This window comes from Lontra canadensis, unplaced genomic scaffold, assembly GCF_010015895.1.
Source record: "Lontra canadensis isolate GAN:19392208 unplaced genomic scaffold, GSC_riverotter_1.0 scaffold125, whole genome shotgun sequence".
Lineage (NCBI taxonomy): Eukaryota > Metazoa > Chordata > Mammalia > Carnivora > Mustelidae > Lontra > Lontra canadensis.
In genome coordinates this window covers 3,416,207-3,437,656 of record NW_022631119.1, presented here as the reverse complement: position 1 = coordinate 3,437,656, position 21,450 = coordinate 3,416,207, and the positions used below count along the sequence as shown (strand labels likewise).

Here is a 21,450-nt window from a genome sequence, read left to right as displayed (position 1 = left end):
ATTTATGATGGTTCAACCTATAAACTTTTGCTCTTATGACAGTATAAAAGCAACATATATTCAGTAGAAACTGTACTTCAATTATGAATTTTGTTAATTTCCTGAGCTATCAATATGCAGTACAATACTCTCATGTTCCTGACCAGTCACAGTAAATTATAGCTCCCAGGCAGCCACATGATTGTGAGGTTAAACAGGTGATATACTTACAACTATTCTGCACCCACACAATTATCCTGCTTTTCAGTTTCAGTATAGTATAAAAAAATTACATGAGGTATTCAACACCTTATCATAAAGTAATCTTTAAGTTAGATACTTTTGCTGAACTATAGACTATTTTAAGTGTTATGAGCATTTTTAAAGTAGGATAGGCTAAGCTATGATGTTCGATAGGTGTATTAAACTTAAAATACTTTCAACTCACAGTGGGATTATTGGGGCAGGAGTTATAAGCTGAGGATCTGGTATAGGTAACCAATACCCAAAAGAAATAACTGGCTTACATCAGTGCTTTTCAGATATTATTTACTATGACCTATACTAATATCTACTTACCTTTCATATCACAACCTGACCCATACAGTTTCATTAAACAATATCTAGGTTTCTAGGTAGATTATGAAGTTGTAGTAATCCAAAGAGAAAGGTACTGGTACAGGCACATGTACAATAAAACAGAATAGAGACACCAGAAACAAATCTACACTTATATAATCAATTAATCTATGACAAAGAACATTAAGAATATACAATGGGGAAAAGACAGTCTCTTCATCAAATGGTGCTGGAACGACTGGACAGCTATACACAATAGAATGGACTGTCTTTTAACATCGTACATAAAAACAATCTCAAAATGGATTAAAGGGCTAAATAGGAGATCTGAATCCATAAAAATCCTAGAAGAGAACACAGGCAGTAATTTCTCTGACATTGTCCACAGCAGTATTTTTTTTTTCAGGTATGTCCCCTAAGACAAGAGAAACAAAAAGGAAAAATAAACTATTGGGATAACATCAAAATAGCTTTCGCACAGCAAAGGAAACCATTAACAAAACAAAAAGGCAACCTATTGAATGGAAGAAGATATTTGCAAATAGTATACCCAAAAGAGGTTAATATCTGATATATATATATATATATAAACTTATACAACTCTGAACCAAAAAGCAACCTGATTAAAAAATGAGCAGAAGACCCGAACAGACATTTTTTCCAATTAAGACATAAAGATGGCCAACAGACACATGAACAGATGCCCAACATCACTCATCATCAAGAAAATGCAAACCAAAACCACAATGAGCTACCATCATCTTGCACCTGTTAGGATGCTAAAAACAAAAAGACAAGAAATACAAAGTGTTGGTAAGGATGTAGAGGAAAAGGAACCTTCACGTACTGTTGATGGGTATGTAAATTGGTCAACCACTGCGGAAAACAATATGGAGGTTCCTCAAAAAAATAAAAATATAGAGTGGGTGAAGATGGCAGCAGAGTAGGACCACCCGTGGCTCACCTTGTTCTATGAATACAACTACACAACTATCAAATCATCTTAAGTACCCCAGAAATCGATCTGAAGATGTGTATTCCATATCTAAAAGCAGACAAGAGGCCACATCAAAGAAGTTAGGAAGTCTGGAGATGCAGCTTGGGAGAGAAACTGATCATGTCTCATGTCTGCTGTGGTAGGGAGGGAGTTGCAGACATGGAGAAGGGTAAGAGACAGACTAGTACACTGGGAAGCACACGGGGAAAATGAATCTCCATAGCAATTGGCTTGGAAAGTGAAAGGACCCAAAATTTTGAGAGTTCATGCAACCAGTGGGGATTAACGCCCAGAGTTTAAAAGGTCAGTGTGTGTGGTTCTGAGAGAGCTTGGAGGACACGGGGCTGCTTTTGGAGAAAAGGCAGGTCAAACAGCCCACGGACATACAGTGTGGAAATAGTGATTTGAAGAGTACCTGGGGCACACAGTGGAGAGGTCAGTTGAGAGGCAGCAATCACAGAGAGACCCCTCAAGGAACAAAGGAATTAGCAGGTGCCATTTCACTCCCCCATCCCTCAGCATAAACACAGAGCCACCTGTGGGAACCAACACAGTAACAACACTAGCTACTCAACTTGCTTTCAACAAGCCCCAGCTCCACCAAGCTACAGTGGAACCACCCTTCCCAGTAACACCTGGCAGGTCTCCTACCCCAGAATACTGGATCAAACCCCCCACTAACACTGTGTCTCCTGATCTAGGAGTTTAGTGAGGCCTCAGTTCCAGTGGCAATGGTGACAGGTCTCATTTCACAAGTAGACCAGAGCACACCTAGTTAAAATGCATACCACTGAGGCCAGGGACCAAACGTTGGTCCTAACAGACAAAGAAAGGCTTTGCAGATGACTAGCCTGAAGGATAAAGCAGCCAGGACATGTCAGCATAACACATAGCACACATTGGAGAAACTCACTAAAGCACCAGGCTCTAGGAAACACGGACACTACACTGCATGACACAGCAGAAACTCTTCCTTATAAGGCCGCTACCCTCAAGAAAAGGAGATTACCTGAATTTTTTAACACAGAGAAACAGGCATAGAGTACTTAGACAAAATGAGAAAATAGGAATTTGTCCTAAATGAAGGAACAGGACAAGGTCAAGGCCAGAGATCTAAACAAAACAGATATAAGTAACATGCCTGATGGAGAATTTAAAGTAATGATCGTAAGGATGCTCACTGGACTTGACAAAAGAGTGGAAGACACCAGTGAGACCATTAACAGAGATAAGGAATAACGTAATAGGAAGGGCTCAAGAAATGAAATGAGAAACACATTTGGAGGAGTGAACAGAAGGCTGGATGAAGCAGAGGAACAAATTAATAACCTATAAGACAGAGTAATGGAAAGTAATCAAGCTAAAAGAGATAAAGAGATAAAAAAGAATTACACTATATATATAAATACACATTTAACATATTTGTATATGTAAATGTATATCTATATAAAAGATATATATCTATATAACATAGATATTATAAGGATACATAAAAACAGATCAATTATATACACACACACACACACACACACACACACACAAAACAGATCAATAAAGCTGGTTCTTGTAAAAAAGCAACAAAATTGGCCAGACTTATTAAAAAAAAAGAAAGAGAGAGAAGGAATACAAAGAAATACAATTACAAATGAGAGAGGAGAAATAACAATAAATACCATACAAAATTATCAGAGAATATTATGAAAAACTATACGTTAACAAACTGGACAACCTAGAAGAAATGGATAAATTCCTACAAACATGCAAATTAACACATAACCTACCAAACATATAAGCTATCACAACTGAAACTGGAAACAATAACCCAAAAATCCCCAACAAACAAGTCCAGGACCAAATGGCTTCACAAGCCTTTTCTACCAAACACTAAAAAAAGAGTTAATACCTATTCTTCACAAACTATTCCAAAATCAGAAGAGAAAGGAAAACTTACAAGTTCATTCTATGAGGCCTGATATTAAAACCGTGTAAAGACACCACAAAAAAAAAGAGAACTACGAGTCAATATATCTTATGAACACAGATGCAGACACCCTCAAGAAAATACTAGCAAACTGAATCCAACAATACATTAAAAATACCATTCACCAAGACCATGTGGGATTTATTTTTGGGTTGCCAGGGTAGTTCAATTTTGCAAAACAATCAACAAGATACATCACACCAGGAGGAGAAAGAATAAGAACCTTATGATCATTTCAATAGATGGAGAAAAAGCATTTGACAGGTACAATATCCATTCTTAAAGTAGGTTTACAGGGAACATACATCAACTTAATAAAGGCATTATATGAAAAACCTACATCATCCTGAATGGAGAAAAACTAAGAAAAAAACTAAACTTCCTCCAATGTCAGGAACAAGACAAGGATGTCTACTTTCACCACTTTTATTCAACACAGACTAAAAGTCCTAGCCACAGTAATCAGACAACAAAAAGAAACAAATGGCATCCAAATCAGTATGGAAGAAGTAAAATTTTCATTATTTGCAGATGACATGATACTATATATAGAAAACCCAGGGCGCCTGGGTGGCTCAGTGGGTTTAAGCCTCTGCCTTCGGCTCAGGTCATGATCCCAGGGTCCTGGGATCAAGCCCTGTATCAGGCTCTCGGTCAGCAGGGAGCCTGCTTCCTCCTCTGTCTCTGCCTGCCTCTCTGCCGACTTGTGATCTCTGTCTGTCAAATAAATAAATAAAATCTTAAAAAAAAAAACAAACCCAAAAGACTTCACCAAAAAACTGATAGAACTGATAAACCAATGCAGTAATGATGCAGTACACAAAATCAATCTATAGAAATCTGTTGTATTTCATACACCAATAATGAAGCAGCAGAAAGAAAAATTAAGGAAACAATCCCATTTACAACTGCACCAAAAATGAGATATCTAGGAATAAACCTAAAGCAAAGAGGTCAAACGCCTGTACTCTGAAAAGTATAAAATACTGATGAAAGAAATTGAAGATGACACAAAGAAATGGAAAAACATTCCATCCTCATGGATTGGAAGAACAAACACTGTTAAAATGTCTGTAATACCCAAAGCAACCTATACTTTTAATGTAATTCTCGTCAAAATACCAACAGCATTTTTTACAGAGCTAGAACAGATAATCCTAAAATTTGTATGGAACCACAAAAGATCTCAAATAGCCAAAGCAACCCTGAAAAAGAAAAGCAAAGCTGAAGGCATCACAATTCCAGACTTCAAATTATATTACAAAGCTACAGTAATCAAAACAGACACATAGACAATAAAAGAACAGAAAATCCATAAATAAACCCACAATTACATGGTCAATGAATCTCTGACAGAGCAGGAAAGGATATCTAATAGGAAAAAGTCTCTTCAACAAAGTTTTAGGAAAACTGGACAGCAATATGCAAAAGAGTGAATACACAAAAATAAATTCAAATGTACTAAAGATCTAAATGTGAGACCTGAAACCATAAAAATCCTAGAAAAGAGCACAGGTGGTAATTTCTCTAACATCAGCCATAGCAACTTTTTTCTAGATGGGTCCCCTGTGGCCAGAGAAACAAAAACAAAAATAAACTATTGGGACCTCATCAAAATACAAACCTTCTGCACAGCAAAGGAATCAATCAACAAAACTAAAAGGCAACCTTTGGAATGGGAGAAGTATTTGCAAATGACATATCCAATAAAAGGTTAGTATCCAAAATATACACAGAGCTATACACTTTAATAGTCAAAAACAAATAATCCAAGTAAAAAATGGGCAGAAGACATGAACAAACATTTCTCTAAAAACACAGAAATGGCCAACATACACAGGAAGAGGTGCTTATCATCACTTATCTTTAGGGAAATGCAAACCAAAACTACAATATCACCTCGCACTTGTTGGAATGACTAAAATCAACAACACAAGAAACAACAGGTGTTGGTGATGAGAAGAAAAAAGAACTCTCATGTACTGTTGGTGAAAATGCAAACTGGTATAGCCACTGTGGAAAACAGTATGGAGGTTCCTCAAAAAATTTAAAAAAGAACCACCTTATGACCCAGTAATTGCAACACTGCGTGTTTACCCAAAGAATACAAAAACACTAACTCAAAGGGATACATGCACCCCAATGTTTATAGCAGCATTGCTTATAACAGTCAAGATATGGAAGCAGCCTATATGTCCTTTGATAAGTGAATGAATAAAGATACATAAATATAAATAAATATATATATATATATATATATATAGAGAGAGAGAGAGAGAGAGAGAGAAATATTATCCAACCATAAAAAAGAATGAAACCTTGCCTTTTGCAATGACATGGATGGAGCTAGAGAGTATAATGCTAAGTGAAATAAGTCAGGGAAAGACAAACACCATATGATTTCGCTCATGTGGGATTTAAGAAACAAAACAAATGAGCAAAGGGGAAAAAGAGAAACAGACAAACCAAGAAACAGACTCCTAACTATAGAAAACTGATGGTTAAAAGAGGGGAAGTTGGTGGGGTTACTGGGTAAAATAGGTGATGGGGATTAAGGAGTGTGTTTACTGAGATGAGCACCAGTTGATTAAAACAAAATTTTTTTAAAATAATTAAAATAGAAATATCATATGGACCAATAATTTCAAAGGAAATGAAAACAGTAATTTGAAAAGATACATGCACCCCATGTTTATTTCAGCACTATTTACAACAGCCAAGATATGAAAGCAACCCAGTGCCCAACAACAGATGAATGGATCAGGAAGATGTCATATATATATATGTAATGGAGTATCATACATCCAAAGGGATGTGACTGTGGCATTTGCAACAACCTCAATGGACCTAGGGATTACTATGCTAAGTGAGATACGTCAGAGTGAGGAAGACAACATGATTTCAGGGGTGCCTGGGCGGCTCAATTTGTTAAGTGACTGCCTTTAGCTCAAGATGCTGGAGTCCCATGATCAAGTCCCACGCTGGGCCCCCTGCTCAGTAGGGAGTCTGCTTCTCCCTCTGACCCTCCCCTTCCTGTGCTCTCTCTTTCTCTCTCAAATAAATGAAATCTTAAAACCATATGATTTCAGTGAGTGGAATCTAAAAAAAATTAATAAACAAAAAGCAGGTCAGACCTACATATAAAGAGAACAGACTAATGGTTGCCAGACTAATGGAGGGTTGGGCAAAGTGGATGAAGCTGAATGAAAGATACAGGCTTCCTGTTAATGGAATGAATGTCATGTGACTAAAAAGCACAACATTAAGGAATACAGTTAATGATACTGTAACAGTGATGCATCAGGACAAATGGTAGTTCCACTTGTGAACATAGCATAATGTATAAAGTTGTCATATTACTATGTTGTACACCTGAAATTAATGCAACATTTGTGTCAATTATATGCAAATAAGAAAATGGAAACCCAGATGTCCCTCAAAAGTGAAATGAATCAACAAACTTTGGCATTTCCCCACAATGGAACACTATTCAGGAATAAACAGTAAGTACAGATACATGGAATACTGTGGATAAATCTCAAATATATTTTACTAAGTGAAAAAAGCCAGACCAGAAAGGCTAGGTATTTTTATTCCATTTATATAATATTCTGGAAAAAGCAAAATTGTAGGGAAAGAAAATAGGTCACTGGGACAGCACGAGGAAAATTAATTAATTAATTAATTAATTATTTTAGAGAGCACAACCGGGGGGAGAGGCAGAGGGAAAAGGAGAGGCAGACAATCTTAACTAGACTCTACACTAAGCACAGGGCTTGCCAGACAGGGCTTGATCTCATTACCCTGAGATCAAGACCTGAGCTTTCGGTTCGTGTTTTTGTTTCGCTTAGTTGGACACTTAACTGACTGAGCCACCTAGGTGGCCCCAGCATGAGGAAATTTGTGGGTGTAATGGGACTGTTGTATATTAGGACTATAACAGTAAATGGTGCATCAGATTTCCTGAAGAACACCAATAAACACTGAATAAAACATGAGAAACAACCTCCCAAAAGAATGCCAAGCACAATGAAGAACCAGAAACTAGACAGGTAAACATACTTTGAAGCCACAGCTACCCTTGGGACATCTGCTGTCCTCAACAGCCTACATATGAAACGTAATGGTCTTAAAAAAAAAATCTGAGATAAGGCCCTGGACTGACAATATGTCAGATTAGTAATAAATCAAGCCCCAATTCGGGCTCCACTCATGCTAGGTAGTATGCTTGGGGATTATCTCCCTCTGCCTCTCCCCTCCCACTCTCCTTTTCTCTCATGTTCTATCTCTAAAATAAATAAATTTTAAAAAACCTTTAAAAGCAACAGGTAGTCAATGGGAAAATACAGAAGCTGGGTGGATAGAAGCTAGGAGGTTATAGCAATAATCCACATGGCTTGGACCAGATGATTCTGGAGGAAGGTGTGGAGAAAGGGAGATGTCACTGGATTCTGGATATATTTTGAAGATGTGATGACAAGGATTTGATGATCAACTGGGCATGTACTATGAGAGAAGTCAAAGAAAATTCTAAGTGTTTTGCCTGGGCATCCAGAACAGCAGAAATGCCATTTACTGAGAACTTCTCATTGTAGTAGAGGCAGGTTTGAGAGAGAATATCAAGAGTTTGAACTATTAGATACTGTAAAGAAAATGTTGAATAGGAAGGTATATGTATAAGTATGGGGTTCTGGGGAGATATTTAGATTAGATAAATAAATTTGAGAATTATCAATAACTAGATGATATTTAAAGCTATGGAATTTGATGAGATCACCCAAGAAGAGTCTTTGGATACAGAAGAAAATGGAAAGGGAAGGGAAGAAAAGAAAAAGAAGTTTGAGGATTGAGACTGGGACACTTGAACATTTAGAGGTCAGGCAGATGAGAAGTAACCAGAAAAGGAGACTAAAAAGGAGTAGCCAATGAGGAAAGAAAAAGATTAGGAGAATATGGAATCCCAGAACCCAAGTGAAGAAAGTGTTTTAAATAGGAATAATCAGTTTTGTCAAATCTTGAGAAGGTAAATGGTAACTCCTAATTTAACAAAGGCCTTAACAATAAAGAGGTTACTACTGATTTTCACAAGACAGTTTTGGTAGAATAAAGGGGATAAATTTTGATTGAAGCAGTTTTTAAAAGATGACCTAGAGTTATGGAGCATGGAAAATTCTTTTGAGTTTTGTTATAAAAAGTAACAGAGAAATGGGGCCATATCAAGAGGAAATTATGGGTGTTAAGAGATTTGTTTATCCATTTAAGATGGGAGATGGGAGAAATTTCATGTTTGTGTGCAGATGAAAATGATTAGAATAAATACTGACAAGTTGATAATTGCAAAAGACTAACAAAAAACAGAACATTGCTCCAACAATGTCCCTTGAGATGAGAATTAAGTGGCATTTAGTATAAAAGTAGAGGTACTGGTCTTAGATAAAGGTACATGAAGTTCATCTATCATAAAAGGAAAAGAGGCCCAATGAGTATAGAGTAGGGAGACAGATCAGTGGGGCAGCAGAAGCTTGTAGAAGTTCTCTGATTATTTCTGTTACCTTGGTAAAATCAGCTCATGGCAATCATCTTGGAGTCAGGCAAGAGAAATTAGAAGTCATGATTATGCAAGTGACAACTTAGCTTTGAAGTAAATAAAAATTGATAGACATAGAAAAAGGAACTAATAAATCCAAGATCATAGTAGAGAACTGTGATATTGTAAAATAATAAGATAACACAGTTGGTCTTTGTTCCTGATTTCTGGCAGGAAACCAAACTCAAAACTCTCCGAATTCCCTGAGTGATAAAGGTAAATGGAATGTTTTCTGTTATTCATAAGAAGTCCCTTTCAACCACAGCTGAGTTTTAAGCTAAGGAAGTGACTTTTGGAAAGCCCCTAAGGATGGTAGGCTGGTTGCCAGGGGAACCAACCATATGATCGGTGGGTTGGAAATTGCAGCCCCATCTTCCCACCTCTGGAGGGCAGAGACAATGGACACTGAGTAGGTTACTAATGCCCATGATTTCATCAATAATGCCTACAAAATGAAGCCTCCATGAAAAACCCTAACTGGGGTTCACAGAGCTTCTGGGTTAGTGAACACATGAAAGTGCTAAGAGGGTGGTGTGCCAGGAGACAGCATGGAAGCTCTATACCTTCTCCATACCTTGCTAGAGTATAAGTCCTGACAAGTTTTTGTTTTTGTTTGTAATATGAGTGCCTGACTTAAGCTTTGATTGCTAAGGCATCCATTTCAAAGAGGCAACCATTTCAGAGATGATGATCTCAAACATATTACAAGCCAGAGCAGATAAAGAGCCATGCTACCTCCCCCTACCAAAACTCTTTTGTTTTAGAAATCTTGGTTGATGTCAGTAACTAACCATTTGGACCACTTATTGTTTTCTCTTTGCCATCCGTTAAGTTCCTGCTTTTATTTTAAATTTAACAATAAAGAGCCCAGAAACCACAGGCCCTCACTCTCAACCTCAACAGAAGCAGAATCCTAGGCCTGTGCACTCTCTACCCATGACCTCACTGTGTGGCCCAGGGTATGCTGTGTAATTTCCAGGTCCTCTAAGTCATAAATCTTTACTTTTTCAAAGTTTCCTGGTGGTTGCAATCGTAATAAGAGCCACAAAAGCTGGTCCAGCCACAACGTTAGTGGTTACTGATAAGCTGAGACCAGTATAAAAATACTTGCCCTGTGCCTCTTTTCTGTTTGGCTGTTCCTGAGTTGTATATTTTGTAATAAACTGACAAATGTTTCTCTTAAGTTCTCTTGGCCATTCTAGCGTGTTATTAAACCTGAGGAGGGTGTTGTGGGAACCTCTGATTTATAACCAGTCATAGATACAGACAACCTGGGACTTACAACAGTCCTCTGAGGTAAGAAGAGTCCTGTGGGACTGAGCCCTTAACCAGCAGGGTCTGTGCTAACTCTGTAAAGTGAGTGTCAGAATTAAGTTGAATTAAAGGACCTCCTGCTGGTGTCTACCAAGAACTGGAGAACTGCTTGGTGTGGGAAAATTCACACATCTGGTGTCAGAAGTGTTGTGTGAGTAGAAGGAAATATTTTTTTTTTCTTTTTAGGACAGTAAATATAAACAGACTGAGAATAAATACGGGTTAAGAAGACTGGAGCATAATTAATAAGATAGGTAGACAGATAAAGACAGCATTTTATTATATTACAATAAGATTAGAAATTGGAGGGGCGCCTGGGTGGCTCAGTGGGTTAAAGCCTCTGCCTTCGGCTCAGGCCATGACCTCAGGGTCCTGGGATGGAGCCCCGCATAAGGCTCTCTGCTCAGCAGGGAGCCTGCTTCCTCCTCTCTGCCTGCCTCTCTGCCTACTTGTGATCTGTCAAATAAATAAATAAAATCTTAAAAAAAAGATTAAAAATTGTAAAAATAAAGCCAAAATACAATCCAAGAATTAACTTCTACATAATGTTTGTCATAAAAGGAAATAGCAATTAAACTTAAAATTTAGAACTAAATACCAAAAGAGCAACCTGGTGTGAAATCCTGATACTCAGATTATGTATCCACAGAAAACTTACAGTCTTAAATGCATTTATTAGAAAACAAGAAATAATTAAAAACAAAAGAATTAAGATTTCAACTCAAGAAGAGGAAGAAACAAAACAAAAAAAGAATCAGCTAGCTAAAAATGAGAAAGTGAATAAGCCAGAATTTATAAAGAATAGAAATGGCTACAAGTTCATTCATTCCTTCCAAATCAAGTAAACGATAGAAAAATATGACATGTTGGGGGAAAAAAATCAGATTGGGTACAAACCCAAAACACTGAAAAGGAAAAAGAATAACATAAATCCCCCAAATTAAGAAAAGTGCTTATGAGAAAAACCTATATATAATTCAACAGTAGATTAGAAAAACTAGATGAAATGGATGAGATTAATAAAAAATGATCCATGAAGAAAGAAAATCTGAGAATACAAAAAAAAAGAAAATCTGAGAATACATCAATAACCACATAAGAATTTTAAATGTGAATTCAATGTTTATGCTCTTAAAAGGCCACTGATACCAATGACTGATGGTATCACTGGTAAGATTATCCAAATCATTAAAGAATACACAATTCTAACCATACCTAATTGTTGAACATAACAAAAATTTGGAAATCCACCCAAGTCATTTTACATAGTTAACTGAAATAAACAGACAATGAGAGCTCAGGAAAACTAAGTCAATCCCATGAATCAACATTAGGAGAATTTAAAAATCGACATTAGCAACGTAGAATCTAGCTATGTATTTAAGGACTAATACATCACAATTAAATAAGGTTTATCCCACAAATGCAGGAGTAATTCAACATCAGAAAATCTACTTGAGAAGTGCCTGGGTGGCTCAGTCGGTTAAGCATCTGCCTATGGCTCAGGTCATGATCCCAAGGTCCTGGGATCAAGCCCTTCATCAGGCTCTCTGCTGGAAGGGGGTTGGCTTCTCCCTCTCCTTCTGCCCCTCATTAGCTCATGCTCACTCTCTCTCAATCTCAAATAAATAAAATTTTAAAAAAGAAAAGAAAATCTATGAGATCCTATATTAAAAACTCTCTAAAATAAGAATGGCTCTTCTTTCACCTAATTAGAGTATTTACCAGAAACCTGTAAAAACATATTCAGTAAACATTAGTACTTCCGAGAAAGTCTGAAAAAAGATAAGAATTGTTTTCAAATTATGAAATACTCAATCAGCTCCTATGGGTTACAGTTTTCAAAAACTGGTACAAATAGAAAAGGAAGAAATAAGACATATATAAAACTCAAATTATCTACCTAGAAATCCAATATTACCCACTGGAAATTATTAGATATTTCTGTAAGATTATCATCAACTTACAGAAATCAACATTTTATTATCTGTATGTGTCTGTATTGTGCTTGTATGTATATATACCTGTATTAACCATTTAGAAAATATCATACAACAAAATATTCCTATGCATAGTATCAGTATTTATAAAGTACTGAGAAAATTGCTTAACAAGAAATGCAAAAGATTTTTTAAGAAAAATGAAATTTACAAAGGACATAAAAAATAGATACAGCATGTTTAAAGATAGGATTCACAATTGTAAATATGTGAATGGTGCATCATATTTCCTGAAAACACCTTGAAATGCTGGCTAACCTGTGACATATATCTTTTTAAAAGTATTCCATGCTTTAAAAAAAAAAAAAAAAAGGCAAAGAAGATCCAAAGGAGGCACAGTGAAGTGAGAAACTAGAGGTAAACATGCCCTGAAGTCACAGCTACACTCATGACATTTGGTGACTTCAACTGCCAGTTTGAATTTATCTTAATGGTTTGATAAAATCCAAAGAGAGAAAGCCATGGGCCCACAAAATGTCAGAGATCAGCACTGAACCTCTTCATAAAAACAGAACTATTCAAGGCTTACAGTACAAGGGAAAAAAAAAATCCATGGGACCTCAAAGGAAATGACAAGAAACATTTCAATCTTGGCCTAGACTCACAATGAAAAGAAAGAAAAAAATAATTTACACAGGAGTCCTCATGAATGTAAGAAGCAGCATTATTAGACCTGTTCTCTATAATTACTGAATGCTGAAAGATATATATAAAATAATGACTGAAATATATGAAATGTAAAATATAAAGTCAAAACCATGAGAAAGGAACTAAATAGAAGCAAGGAAAAAAAAGTAAGATCTCGGGGAGGAAGAAATATCAAAGCTCTAGAAATAAAACAATATAATCAATTATACTAAAATCTTAAGAAAAAAATCTTAAAAGCAGCCAGAGAGAAAATACAGATTACTTACAAAAGGAACAATAATGAGACAGAAGGCAGACTTCTCAAGAGCACAATAGAAGCCAGAAGACAGTGGAATAATATCTTCAGAGTGCTGAGAAAAAAATAATTGTCAGTACAGAATTCTATACCCAGTTAAGTCATCAAGCAGGAATGAAAGTGAAACAAAAGTTACTTTGCAATAACAAAAATAAAAATAGAACATTTACTAACAATAGGATTTTCCTAATGTATTTCATGACAAATAAAATGATCTCAGCAGGAAGGTATAATAGAGGAGGAATAGTTTGCAAATAAAAGGATAATCAGGTGAGGGGCGCCTGGGTGATTCAGTGGGTTAAAGCCTCTGACTTTGGCTCAGGTGGTGATCCCGTGGTCCTGGGATCAAGTCCTGCATCAGCCTGCTTCCCCGCCCCCCGCCCCCACCGCCTGCTTCTCTGCCTACTTGTGATCTGTCTGTCAAATAAATAAATAAAATCTTTTAAAAATTTTTAAAAAAGGATAATCAGGTGAATAAATCTATAAGCAAACACTTCCATTATAAAACAAAAATAATGCCCATTTTGGGGGTTAAAAAGAAAACAGAATTGAAATACCAGACAACATAATACATAGGAAAGATTAATCAAAGTTAAAGCATTCTAAGACTCTTCATATATCCTTTATATTGTTCTGGGACAAGGGAGATAATAACTTTACTCTTTGTTAAGTATGTATTCCTTAAGTGGCACAAACAATAATAATAATGATTAAAGGACCCAAACAGGCACAAATACTCCTGAAATACTTAAACTCAACAGGAATCACAGGTATGTAGTGTTTGTAAAAGTACAGAGAAACATTGAGGGTAGGCTCCTGGTAAGAATTCTGTGACAATGATGCTATTGTGACATAAGAGATGTCAATATCTCATCTCCTTATAGAACCTTAACTCAATGTCACAACAGCTTCCAATTTATTTCAAGGTAGACACAGTCCTTTCTATTTTTCAACCGGTTGCCTTGAAATCCCAGGTGTGAGAGTGGGGCATATGATTCATTCAAGATTTCTGTTTTCCTGTGTTGTTAATTTTAGCTATTCTGACCAGTGTGAGGTAGTATCTCTTTGTAGTTTTGATTTGTATTTTCTTGATGATGAGTGATGTTGAGCATCTTTTCATGTGTCTGTCAGCCATCTGTATGTCTTCTTTGGGAAAATGTCTATTCATGTCTTCTTGCCCATTTTTTATTTTTTTTTTATTATTTTTTTTTATTTTATTTTTAAAGATTTTATTTATTTACTTGACAGAGAGAGATCACAAGTAGACAGAGAGGCAGGCAGAGAGAGGGAGGGAAGCAGGCTCCCTGCTGAGCAGAGAGCCCGATGCGGGACTCGATCCCAGGACCCTGGGATCATGACCTGAGCCGAAGGCAGCGGCTTAACCCACTGAGCCACCCAGGCGCCCTTCTTGCCCATTTTTTAACTGGACTATTTGGTTTTTGGGTGTTGATTTTGATAAGTTCTTTATATAGTTTGGATATAACCCCTTATCAGTTATGTCATTTGCAAATATCTTCTCCCATTTGTAGGCTGCCTTTTAGTTTTGTTGATTGTTTCCTACACTGTGCAGAAGGTTTGTATTCTGATATAGTCCCAACAGCTTATTCTTGCTTTTGTTTCCCTTGCCTCAGGAGGCCTATCTACTAAAAAGTTGCTACAGCTGATGTCAAAGAGGTTAGTGCCTATGTTTGCCTTCAGGACTTTAATGGTTTCCAGTCTCACATTTAGGTCTTTAATCAATTTTGAATTTATTTTTGTGTATGGTGTAAGGAAGTGGTCTAGTTTCATTCTTTTGCATGTTGCTGTCTAGTTTTCCCAACAGCAGGTGTTGGAGAGGATGTGGAGAAAGGGGAATGCTCATGCACTGTTGGTGGGGATGCAAATGGATGCATCCACTGTGGAAAACCTACAGAAGTTCCTCAGAAAGTTAAAAATACAACTACCCTCTGATCCAGTAATTGCACTACTAGGTACTTACCCATAAGATACAAAAATATTGATCCAAAGGAATACATACACCCCTTATTTATTTATTTATTTGATAGAGATTGAGAGAGAGAGATCACAAGTAGGTAGAGAGGCAGGCGGGTTGGGGTGGGAAGCAGGCTCCCTGCTGAGTAGATAGCCCGATGTGGGGCTTGATCCCAGGACCCTGGGATCACGACCTGAGCTGAAAGCAGAGGCTTTAACCCACTGAATCACCCAGGTGCCCCGCACACCCTATTTATAGCAGCTTACCAACAATAGCCAAATTATGGAAACAGCCCCAATGTCCATCAACGGATGAACAGATAAAGAAGACGTGGTGTGTGTACGTATATATATATGGAATATTACTCAGCCATCAAATAGAATGAAATGTTGCCATTTGCAGTGATATGGATGGAACTAAAGTGTATTATGCTGAGCAAAACAAGTCAGTCAGAGAAAGACAAATACCATACGATTTCACTCATATGTAGAATTTAAGGAGCAAATGAACATAGCAGGGGGAAAAAAGAGAGGCAAACCAAAAAACAAACTCTTAACTATATAGAACAAACAGATGGCTTCTGAAGGGGAGGTGGGCAGGGGGATGGGTTAAATAGGTGGTGGGTATTGAGGGGATTTGTTGTGATAAGCCCTGTGTTCTATGGGGGTGATGAATCACTAAATTCTACACCTGGAACTAGTGTTGCACTGTATTTAAATAAAAACTTGGAAATAAAAAAGACGTCTGTAAAGCAGTATGCAAATACGTATATGGACTGAATGAGTGTCTTCATATTAATTAATACATTTAATAATTAATAAAAGTCCATTTTCATTAAATGCATATATTTTTCAAACATCACTGCAATTAATAAAATCTACAAAACTGTATTGCATTAAAAGAAATACAGTATACGTGATAAAAAATTAAAGATAACCACTAAAGATATATAGTCTATGTCTTCCAAATTAAACAAGGGGGAAAATGGAATTAACAAAAAAACCCCCAAAAGCTATAACCATCTTGATTAAGAAATAAAAAAGAAAGCACAGAAGATTAAAAGAGTAAACAAACAAACAAAAAATACATAAAATAGGGGAAAAATAAATCCAGGCAATAGCAATTAAATGGAGTGAACCTTCAAATAAAAAATAAATTCTCAGGTAATATATTATAGTGCTTACCAAACATGTCTGAACATTTGAACAACTAAGAATTTTCATAATATATTTGTGTCCCATGCCCAGAGACTGTAATTTAATTGGTCTGGAGTGTGTCCAGGGATCTGGAATTTTTAAAAGAACCCAGCTATGCATACAAATTTGGAAATCATTTCCACATTTTTTAAAAAAAAGTGGTTATGTCAATTGATACTGCCATCAGTAAGGTATGGAACACTTAAAAAACAAAACAAAACAAAGCAACAGAGTTGTTCAAATATAATTCACATAACCTACAGTTCATTCATTTAAAGTATACAATTTAATAAGTTTTAGTATATTCACAGAATTCTGGAACTATCACCAAAATCTAATTTTATATTTTTATCACTTCAAAAAAAAAAAGAAAAACCCTTGTACCTATTAGTAGTCATTTCCAATTTCCCTACTCTCATTCTCCATTCACCTTCACCTCCTACCCCAAATGTACTTGCAACCACTAATCTACTTTCTATCTCTATAGATCATCTATTGTAGACATTTCATAAAAATAGAATCATGTAATATATAGTCTTTGTATCTGGCTTCTTTCACTTAGCATGTTTTCAAGGTTCATCCATGTTGTAGCATGTATCAGTACTCCTTTTTATTGCTGAATAATATTCCATCTTAAGGATAAACCAAATTTTATTCTCCTTTCATCAGCTGGTGGACATTTGGGTTATTTCCACATTTTGGCTACTATATTGCTAAATAATTATCCATTGTAAAATGATACCAAATTTTATTCATTTATTCATCAGTCAACAGACGTTTGGGTCATTTTCATTTTTTGGCTATTGTGAAAATGAAGTATGTAGCATTTCTGCCACCAAGAAGTTGTAAACACTTGGTACTACCACTTAATTTTTCCCCCTCCAGGGTATGTGAAATCATTATCTGACTGTGGCTTTAATTTGCATTTCCTGATTGCTAATGAAGTTGAGCACTTTTTCATGTTTGTTGGTTATCTGTATTTCCCTTTATTTTAACTTAATGATATTAACCCCTTATCAGATATACCACTTGTAAATACTGTCTTCCATTCAGTAGGTTATCGTTTCATGTTTTCCATGGGTGTCCTTTGGTGTACAAAAGCTTTTTATTTTGATGTAGTCCCAATAGTCTATTTTTGCTTTTGTGTCCCTTCCTGAGGAGACATATTCATAAATATGTTGGTAAGAGTGATGTCCAAGAGATTATTGCCTATGTATTCTTTTAGTTCTATGATTTCAGGTCTTAATCCATTTTAAGTTTATTTTTGTGTATGGTATAAGAAAGTGCTATAGTTTTCATTCTTTTGCATGTAGCTGTCCAGTTTTTCCAGAACCATATGCAAAAGACTCTCCTTTCCCCAACTGAATATTCTTGCTGCCTTTGCTGTAGATTAATTAATGATGTATGTGTGGGTTTATTTCTGGGATCTCTGTTCCACTGATCTATGTGTCTATTTTGTGCCAGTACATACTGTTTTGTTTATTACAACTTTGTAGTGTATCTTGAAATCTGAAATTGCTATACCTCCAGCTTTGTTCTTTTCTCAAGATTGTTTTGGCTATTCAGGGTCTTCCGTGGTTCCATATATATTTTAGGATTGTTTGTTTTAGTTTTGTGAAAAATGCCATTGGTATTTTGTTAGGCATTGCACTGAATCTATGGTTTGCTTTGGGTAGTATGGACATGGACATATCACAATTATTAATTTTTCTAATCCATGAGCAGGGAATATCCTTCCATTTGTGTTGTCTTGAATTTCTTTCATCAATGTTTTATAGTTTTCAGAGCATAAGTCGTTCACTTCCTTGATTTATATCCTTTTCCTCACTGCCCATGCATGTCTTTTACCCAATTCTTCAAAAAAATTATTTACCTTTTTCTCGTTCTATAAAAGCTTTTTATATCCTAGGTATTAATTTTACTGTTGTCAATATGAATTGCAAATATCTTCACCCAATGTCTTTTACTTTATGTCTTTTTATAAAGAAAACAATTTTCATGCAAATTTATCAATCTATTACTGATTTTTTTTTTTTTAAATCTAACCAGAACCTTTAGAAATGTTCTATCTGGTTCTCTTTCAAATCAGATCCTTTATGAAAATCTCATTGCTTGTCATTTTTGTGATTTCGCTTATTTCTTAAAACATTTCACCAACATTTCATATTTATATCTAATAATGCCAATAAGCCAAATCATTTGCCATGTAATCTATTGTTTCTTTACATTATCTATCACTCACCTATGACCTGTTTCCTTGTGGGTTTGATGATCTTTGTGACCTCCTCTTTTGTTGATCTTAATTTTGGGGAATTCTAAAGCCCTCTTACTTTCCTTCAGAGAGGATGTGCATTTTCTTTGGCCAGAAGTCAGAGGACCCCACCTCAAAAAATAAAAAAAAAATTTGGACTCCTTTTCTGAAGTTGTTTAACTATATTTATTTCTTATTATTCTATCACTCACTCTTTAATTATGTTTTTTGTTCCTCCTAAGTTAACACCAACCCCAAACCCTTTACACTTACTCCTCCATCTACTGGAATACCATTCCCCCATAGACTGGCCTGACTCATACCCTTTTATCAGTCAAGTCTTCCCTCAAACATTACCTCTTTAGAGAGGTTTTTGAAAATTTTCCTACCTAGGGTCCTGGGTGGCTCAGTCAGTTAAGCATCTGATTCTTGTTTTCGGCTCAGATCATGATCTCAGGGTTTTGAGACTGAGCCCCACATCAGACTCCACATACAGCAGGGATTCTGCTTGAGATTCTTTCTCTCCCTCCTCCTCTGTCCCTCCACCCCCACTGCTGGTGCTTTCCCTCTCTCAAAAAGAATTAAAAAAAAAATAATCTACCTATAAAATAGCCCACCCGTACTCCCCAGTTAGTTCATTTGCCTATGAACTAACTTTTATCTTTACCTTTATTCATATTCTTTATTACTACTTGCAACTGTTACATTTACTAAATAAATGTATATATGTATATATATATATATATAGATATGTATGTATATACATATCTATATATATATATATATATATACATAGGCACACAAATACACATATATTTTTATTTCCTTCTTTACTTTTTATTTCTCCTATGAGAATACGGCAGAATATGAACCTTATCTAGATCATCATTTCTCCAGTGCCTACTACAGTTCTTGGCAAAGAATAGGCTCTTAGTAAATGTATTTAGAACGAATGAGTACATTTTAAAGAAGGAGAAAATGATATAAGTGAGAAAATGATATAATTTAAAAATCTAGAACAGAACAGATTCCCAAGTTTAAATAAAAGGGTTGTTTTCACTGGAGGAAAGGAAAAGGCCCTCCTTTGGCAGTGGGAAGGACTACCATAAAAGACCAAAAGGGAGAAGTAGGGATTAGGTGGGATTCCTTAGAGAGATTGAGCTGAAATCTCTTGCTTTTCTTTTCAAGTGAGAAATTTTTTTTGCCACATGACCTGGGCTCTGAAAGGCAGTGTACCAACCAAAAACTTCATAAAGCCTTCCGAGTAAAGAGTGAATTGGCAAGAGACAGTTACATTCCAAGGACTTAAAAAATCCAAAGAAAGTGATCATTTAGGTTGGAAAATCACTTGTTGAAGTTTTAACTGATATAGGGTGTCTCTTATCTATAGGAAAAAAACAATTATCTTTCTTAGACAATCATATATTCTTCCTGAGCTCTTTTCCAATAGAAGGTGGTTCTGGCACATTCACTCAATGTAAAATACAAAGTTCTTAAAATGTAATATTAAATTATAAAACACAAATAAGAGAATGTATTTGTTGTAATGGACTGTGTTGGCCTGACTTGATCTACCCTATTACTATGTAAATAATATAAGCTCTTCTATTAGAAAAACCATACATTTCTGCATCTATTTTTTAAAAAAATACTTTGAGCGCCTTTAGCAGATCTAAATTGTAACAATGGATAGTCTGTTTTTAATATTTCAAGTGTCCCAGAATTCAACTCTAGCTCCTTGATAATCAAGGAAGACAGGAAGGCAGACAGACAGAAGATAGATAATTATACTTGCAGAATGGAGAAGCCACATGTGCCCTCTGAAATACTACTATTTCTAGTAATTTAAAACCATTCTTTTGAGAATAGTAAGAGGCAATTCAGTTAATTACTTAAAAACAGAGAAAGCAGCCATTCCAAAGGTAAATCCTGAAATACTAGGGTTATATTTCCTTACCTACTAGTGACACCAAGTTACTATAGTTCTCCAACATCACATCTCTATACAAATCCCTTTGAGCAGAGTCCAGGTATTCCCACTCTTCCTGAGAGAAGTCAATGGCAACATCCCTGAACATCACTGATCTCTGAAACAACAAATATAATACTAGTTGTAGAAATAAAGAAAATATTTTTTCAATGAAGGGGAGATGATGGGGGAGCTCTCCACAAGGAGGCAACAGAGAAAACAGCAAAAAGCCACTGACACTAAAGATATCATAGCTTCTGGTGGGCCAACACATCCCTCTTTATTCCTGTTGCTGTAGATATTTCCTGTCTATAGAACATCTCATTATACAGATATGCCTGGAACTTAAATAAAGAAGATGTAATGTCCCAATTAAAAGAAAAAGCACACATAGGCATCCTGTACAATACTCTATTACTCGCTCTTTCATTATGCTTATATCTTGTATATCATTCTCAATAAATGAAAGGTTCTCTTATTCTCTAAGATATAAGAAAAATAACTGGGCAAGTTTTTCTGAAAAATCTTATAAAATCTGTACTTTGTAAGATTTGTATAGTTAAAGAATTTATTGAAATCTCAGTTCATCATCATATCAGACAGAATACATCATAAGCATTTTCCTTACCAATAATTTAGAATATGTTTTTAAAGGGTTGCAAAATAGCTTTATATAATGAAT

At 35.8% G+C, this 21,450-nt stretch overlaps 2 protein-coding genes across 4 annotated transcripts in view; both read right to left on the bottom strand.

Annotated features, from left to right (window-relative positions):
• The window catches only part of LOC116857739 (zinc finger protein 420-like), a 98,695-nt gene that overhangs the window by 3,300 nt on the left and 73,945 nt on the right, over positions 1–21,450 (bottom strand). The window lies entirely within an intron of this gene.
• Positions 1–21,450, bottom strand: part of ZNF569 (zinc finger protein 569) — a 141,277-nt gene that overhangs the window by 100,983 nt on the left and 18,844 nt on the right. For all 3 annotated transcript variants that reach the window (XR_004380791.1, XM_032842062.1, XM_032842063.1), the window contains one exon: positions 20,757–20,886. Coding sequence is in view for 2 of the 3 variants with exons in the window: in XM_032842062.1 (XP_032697953.1) it covers positions 20,757–20,886 (130 nt within the window). In the remaining variant the exon portion in view is untranslated. The remainder of the gene's footprint in view (positions 1–20,756; positions 20,887–21,450) is intronic.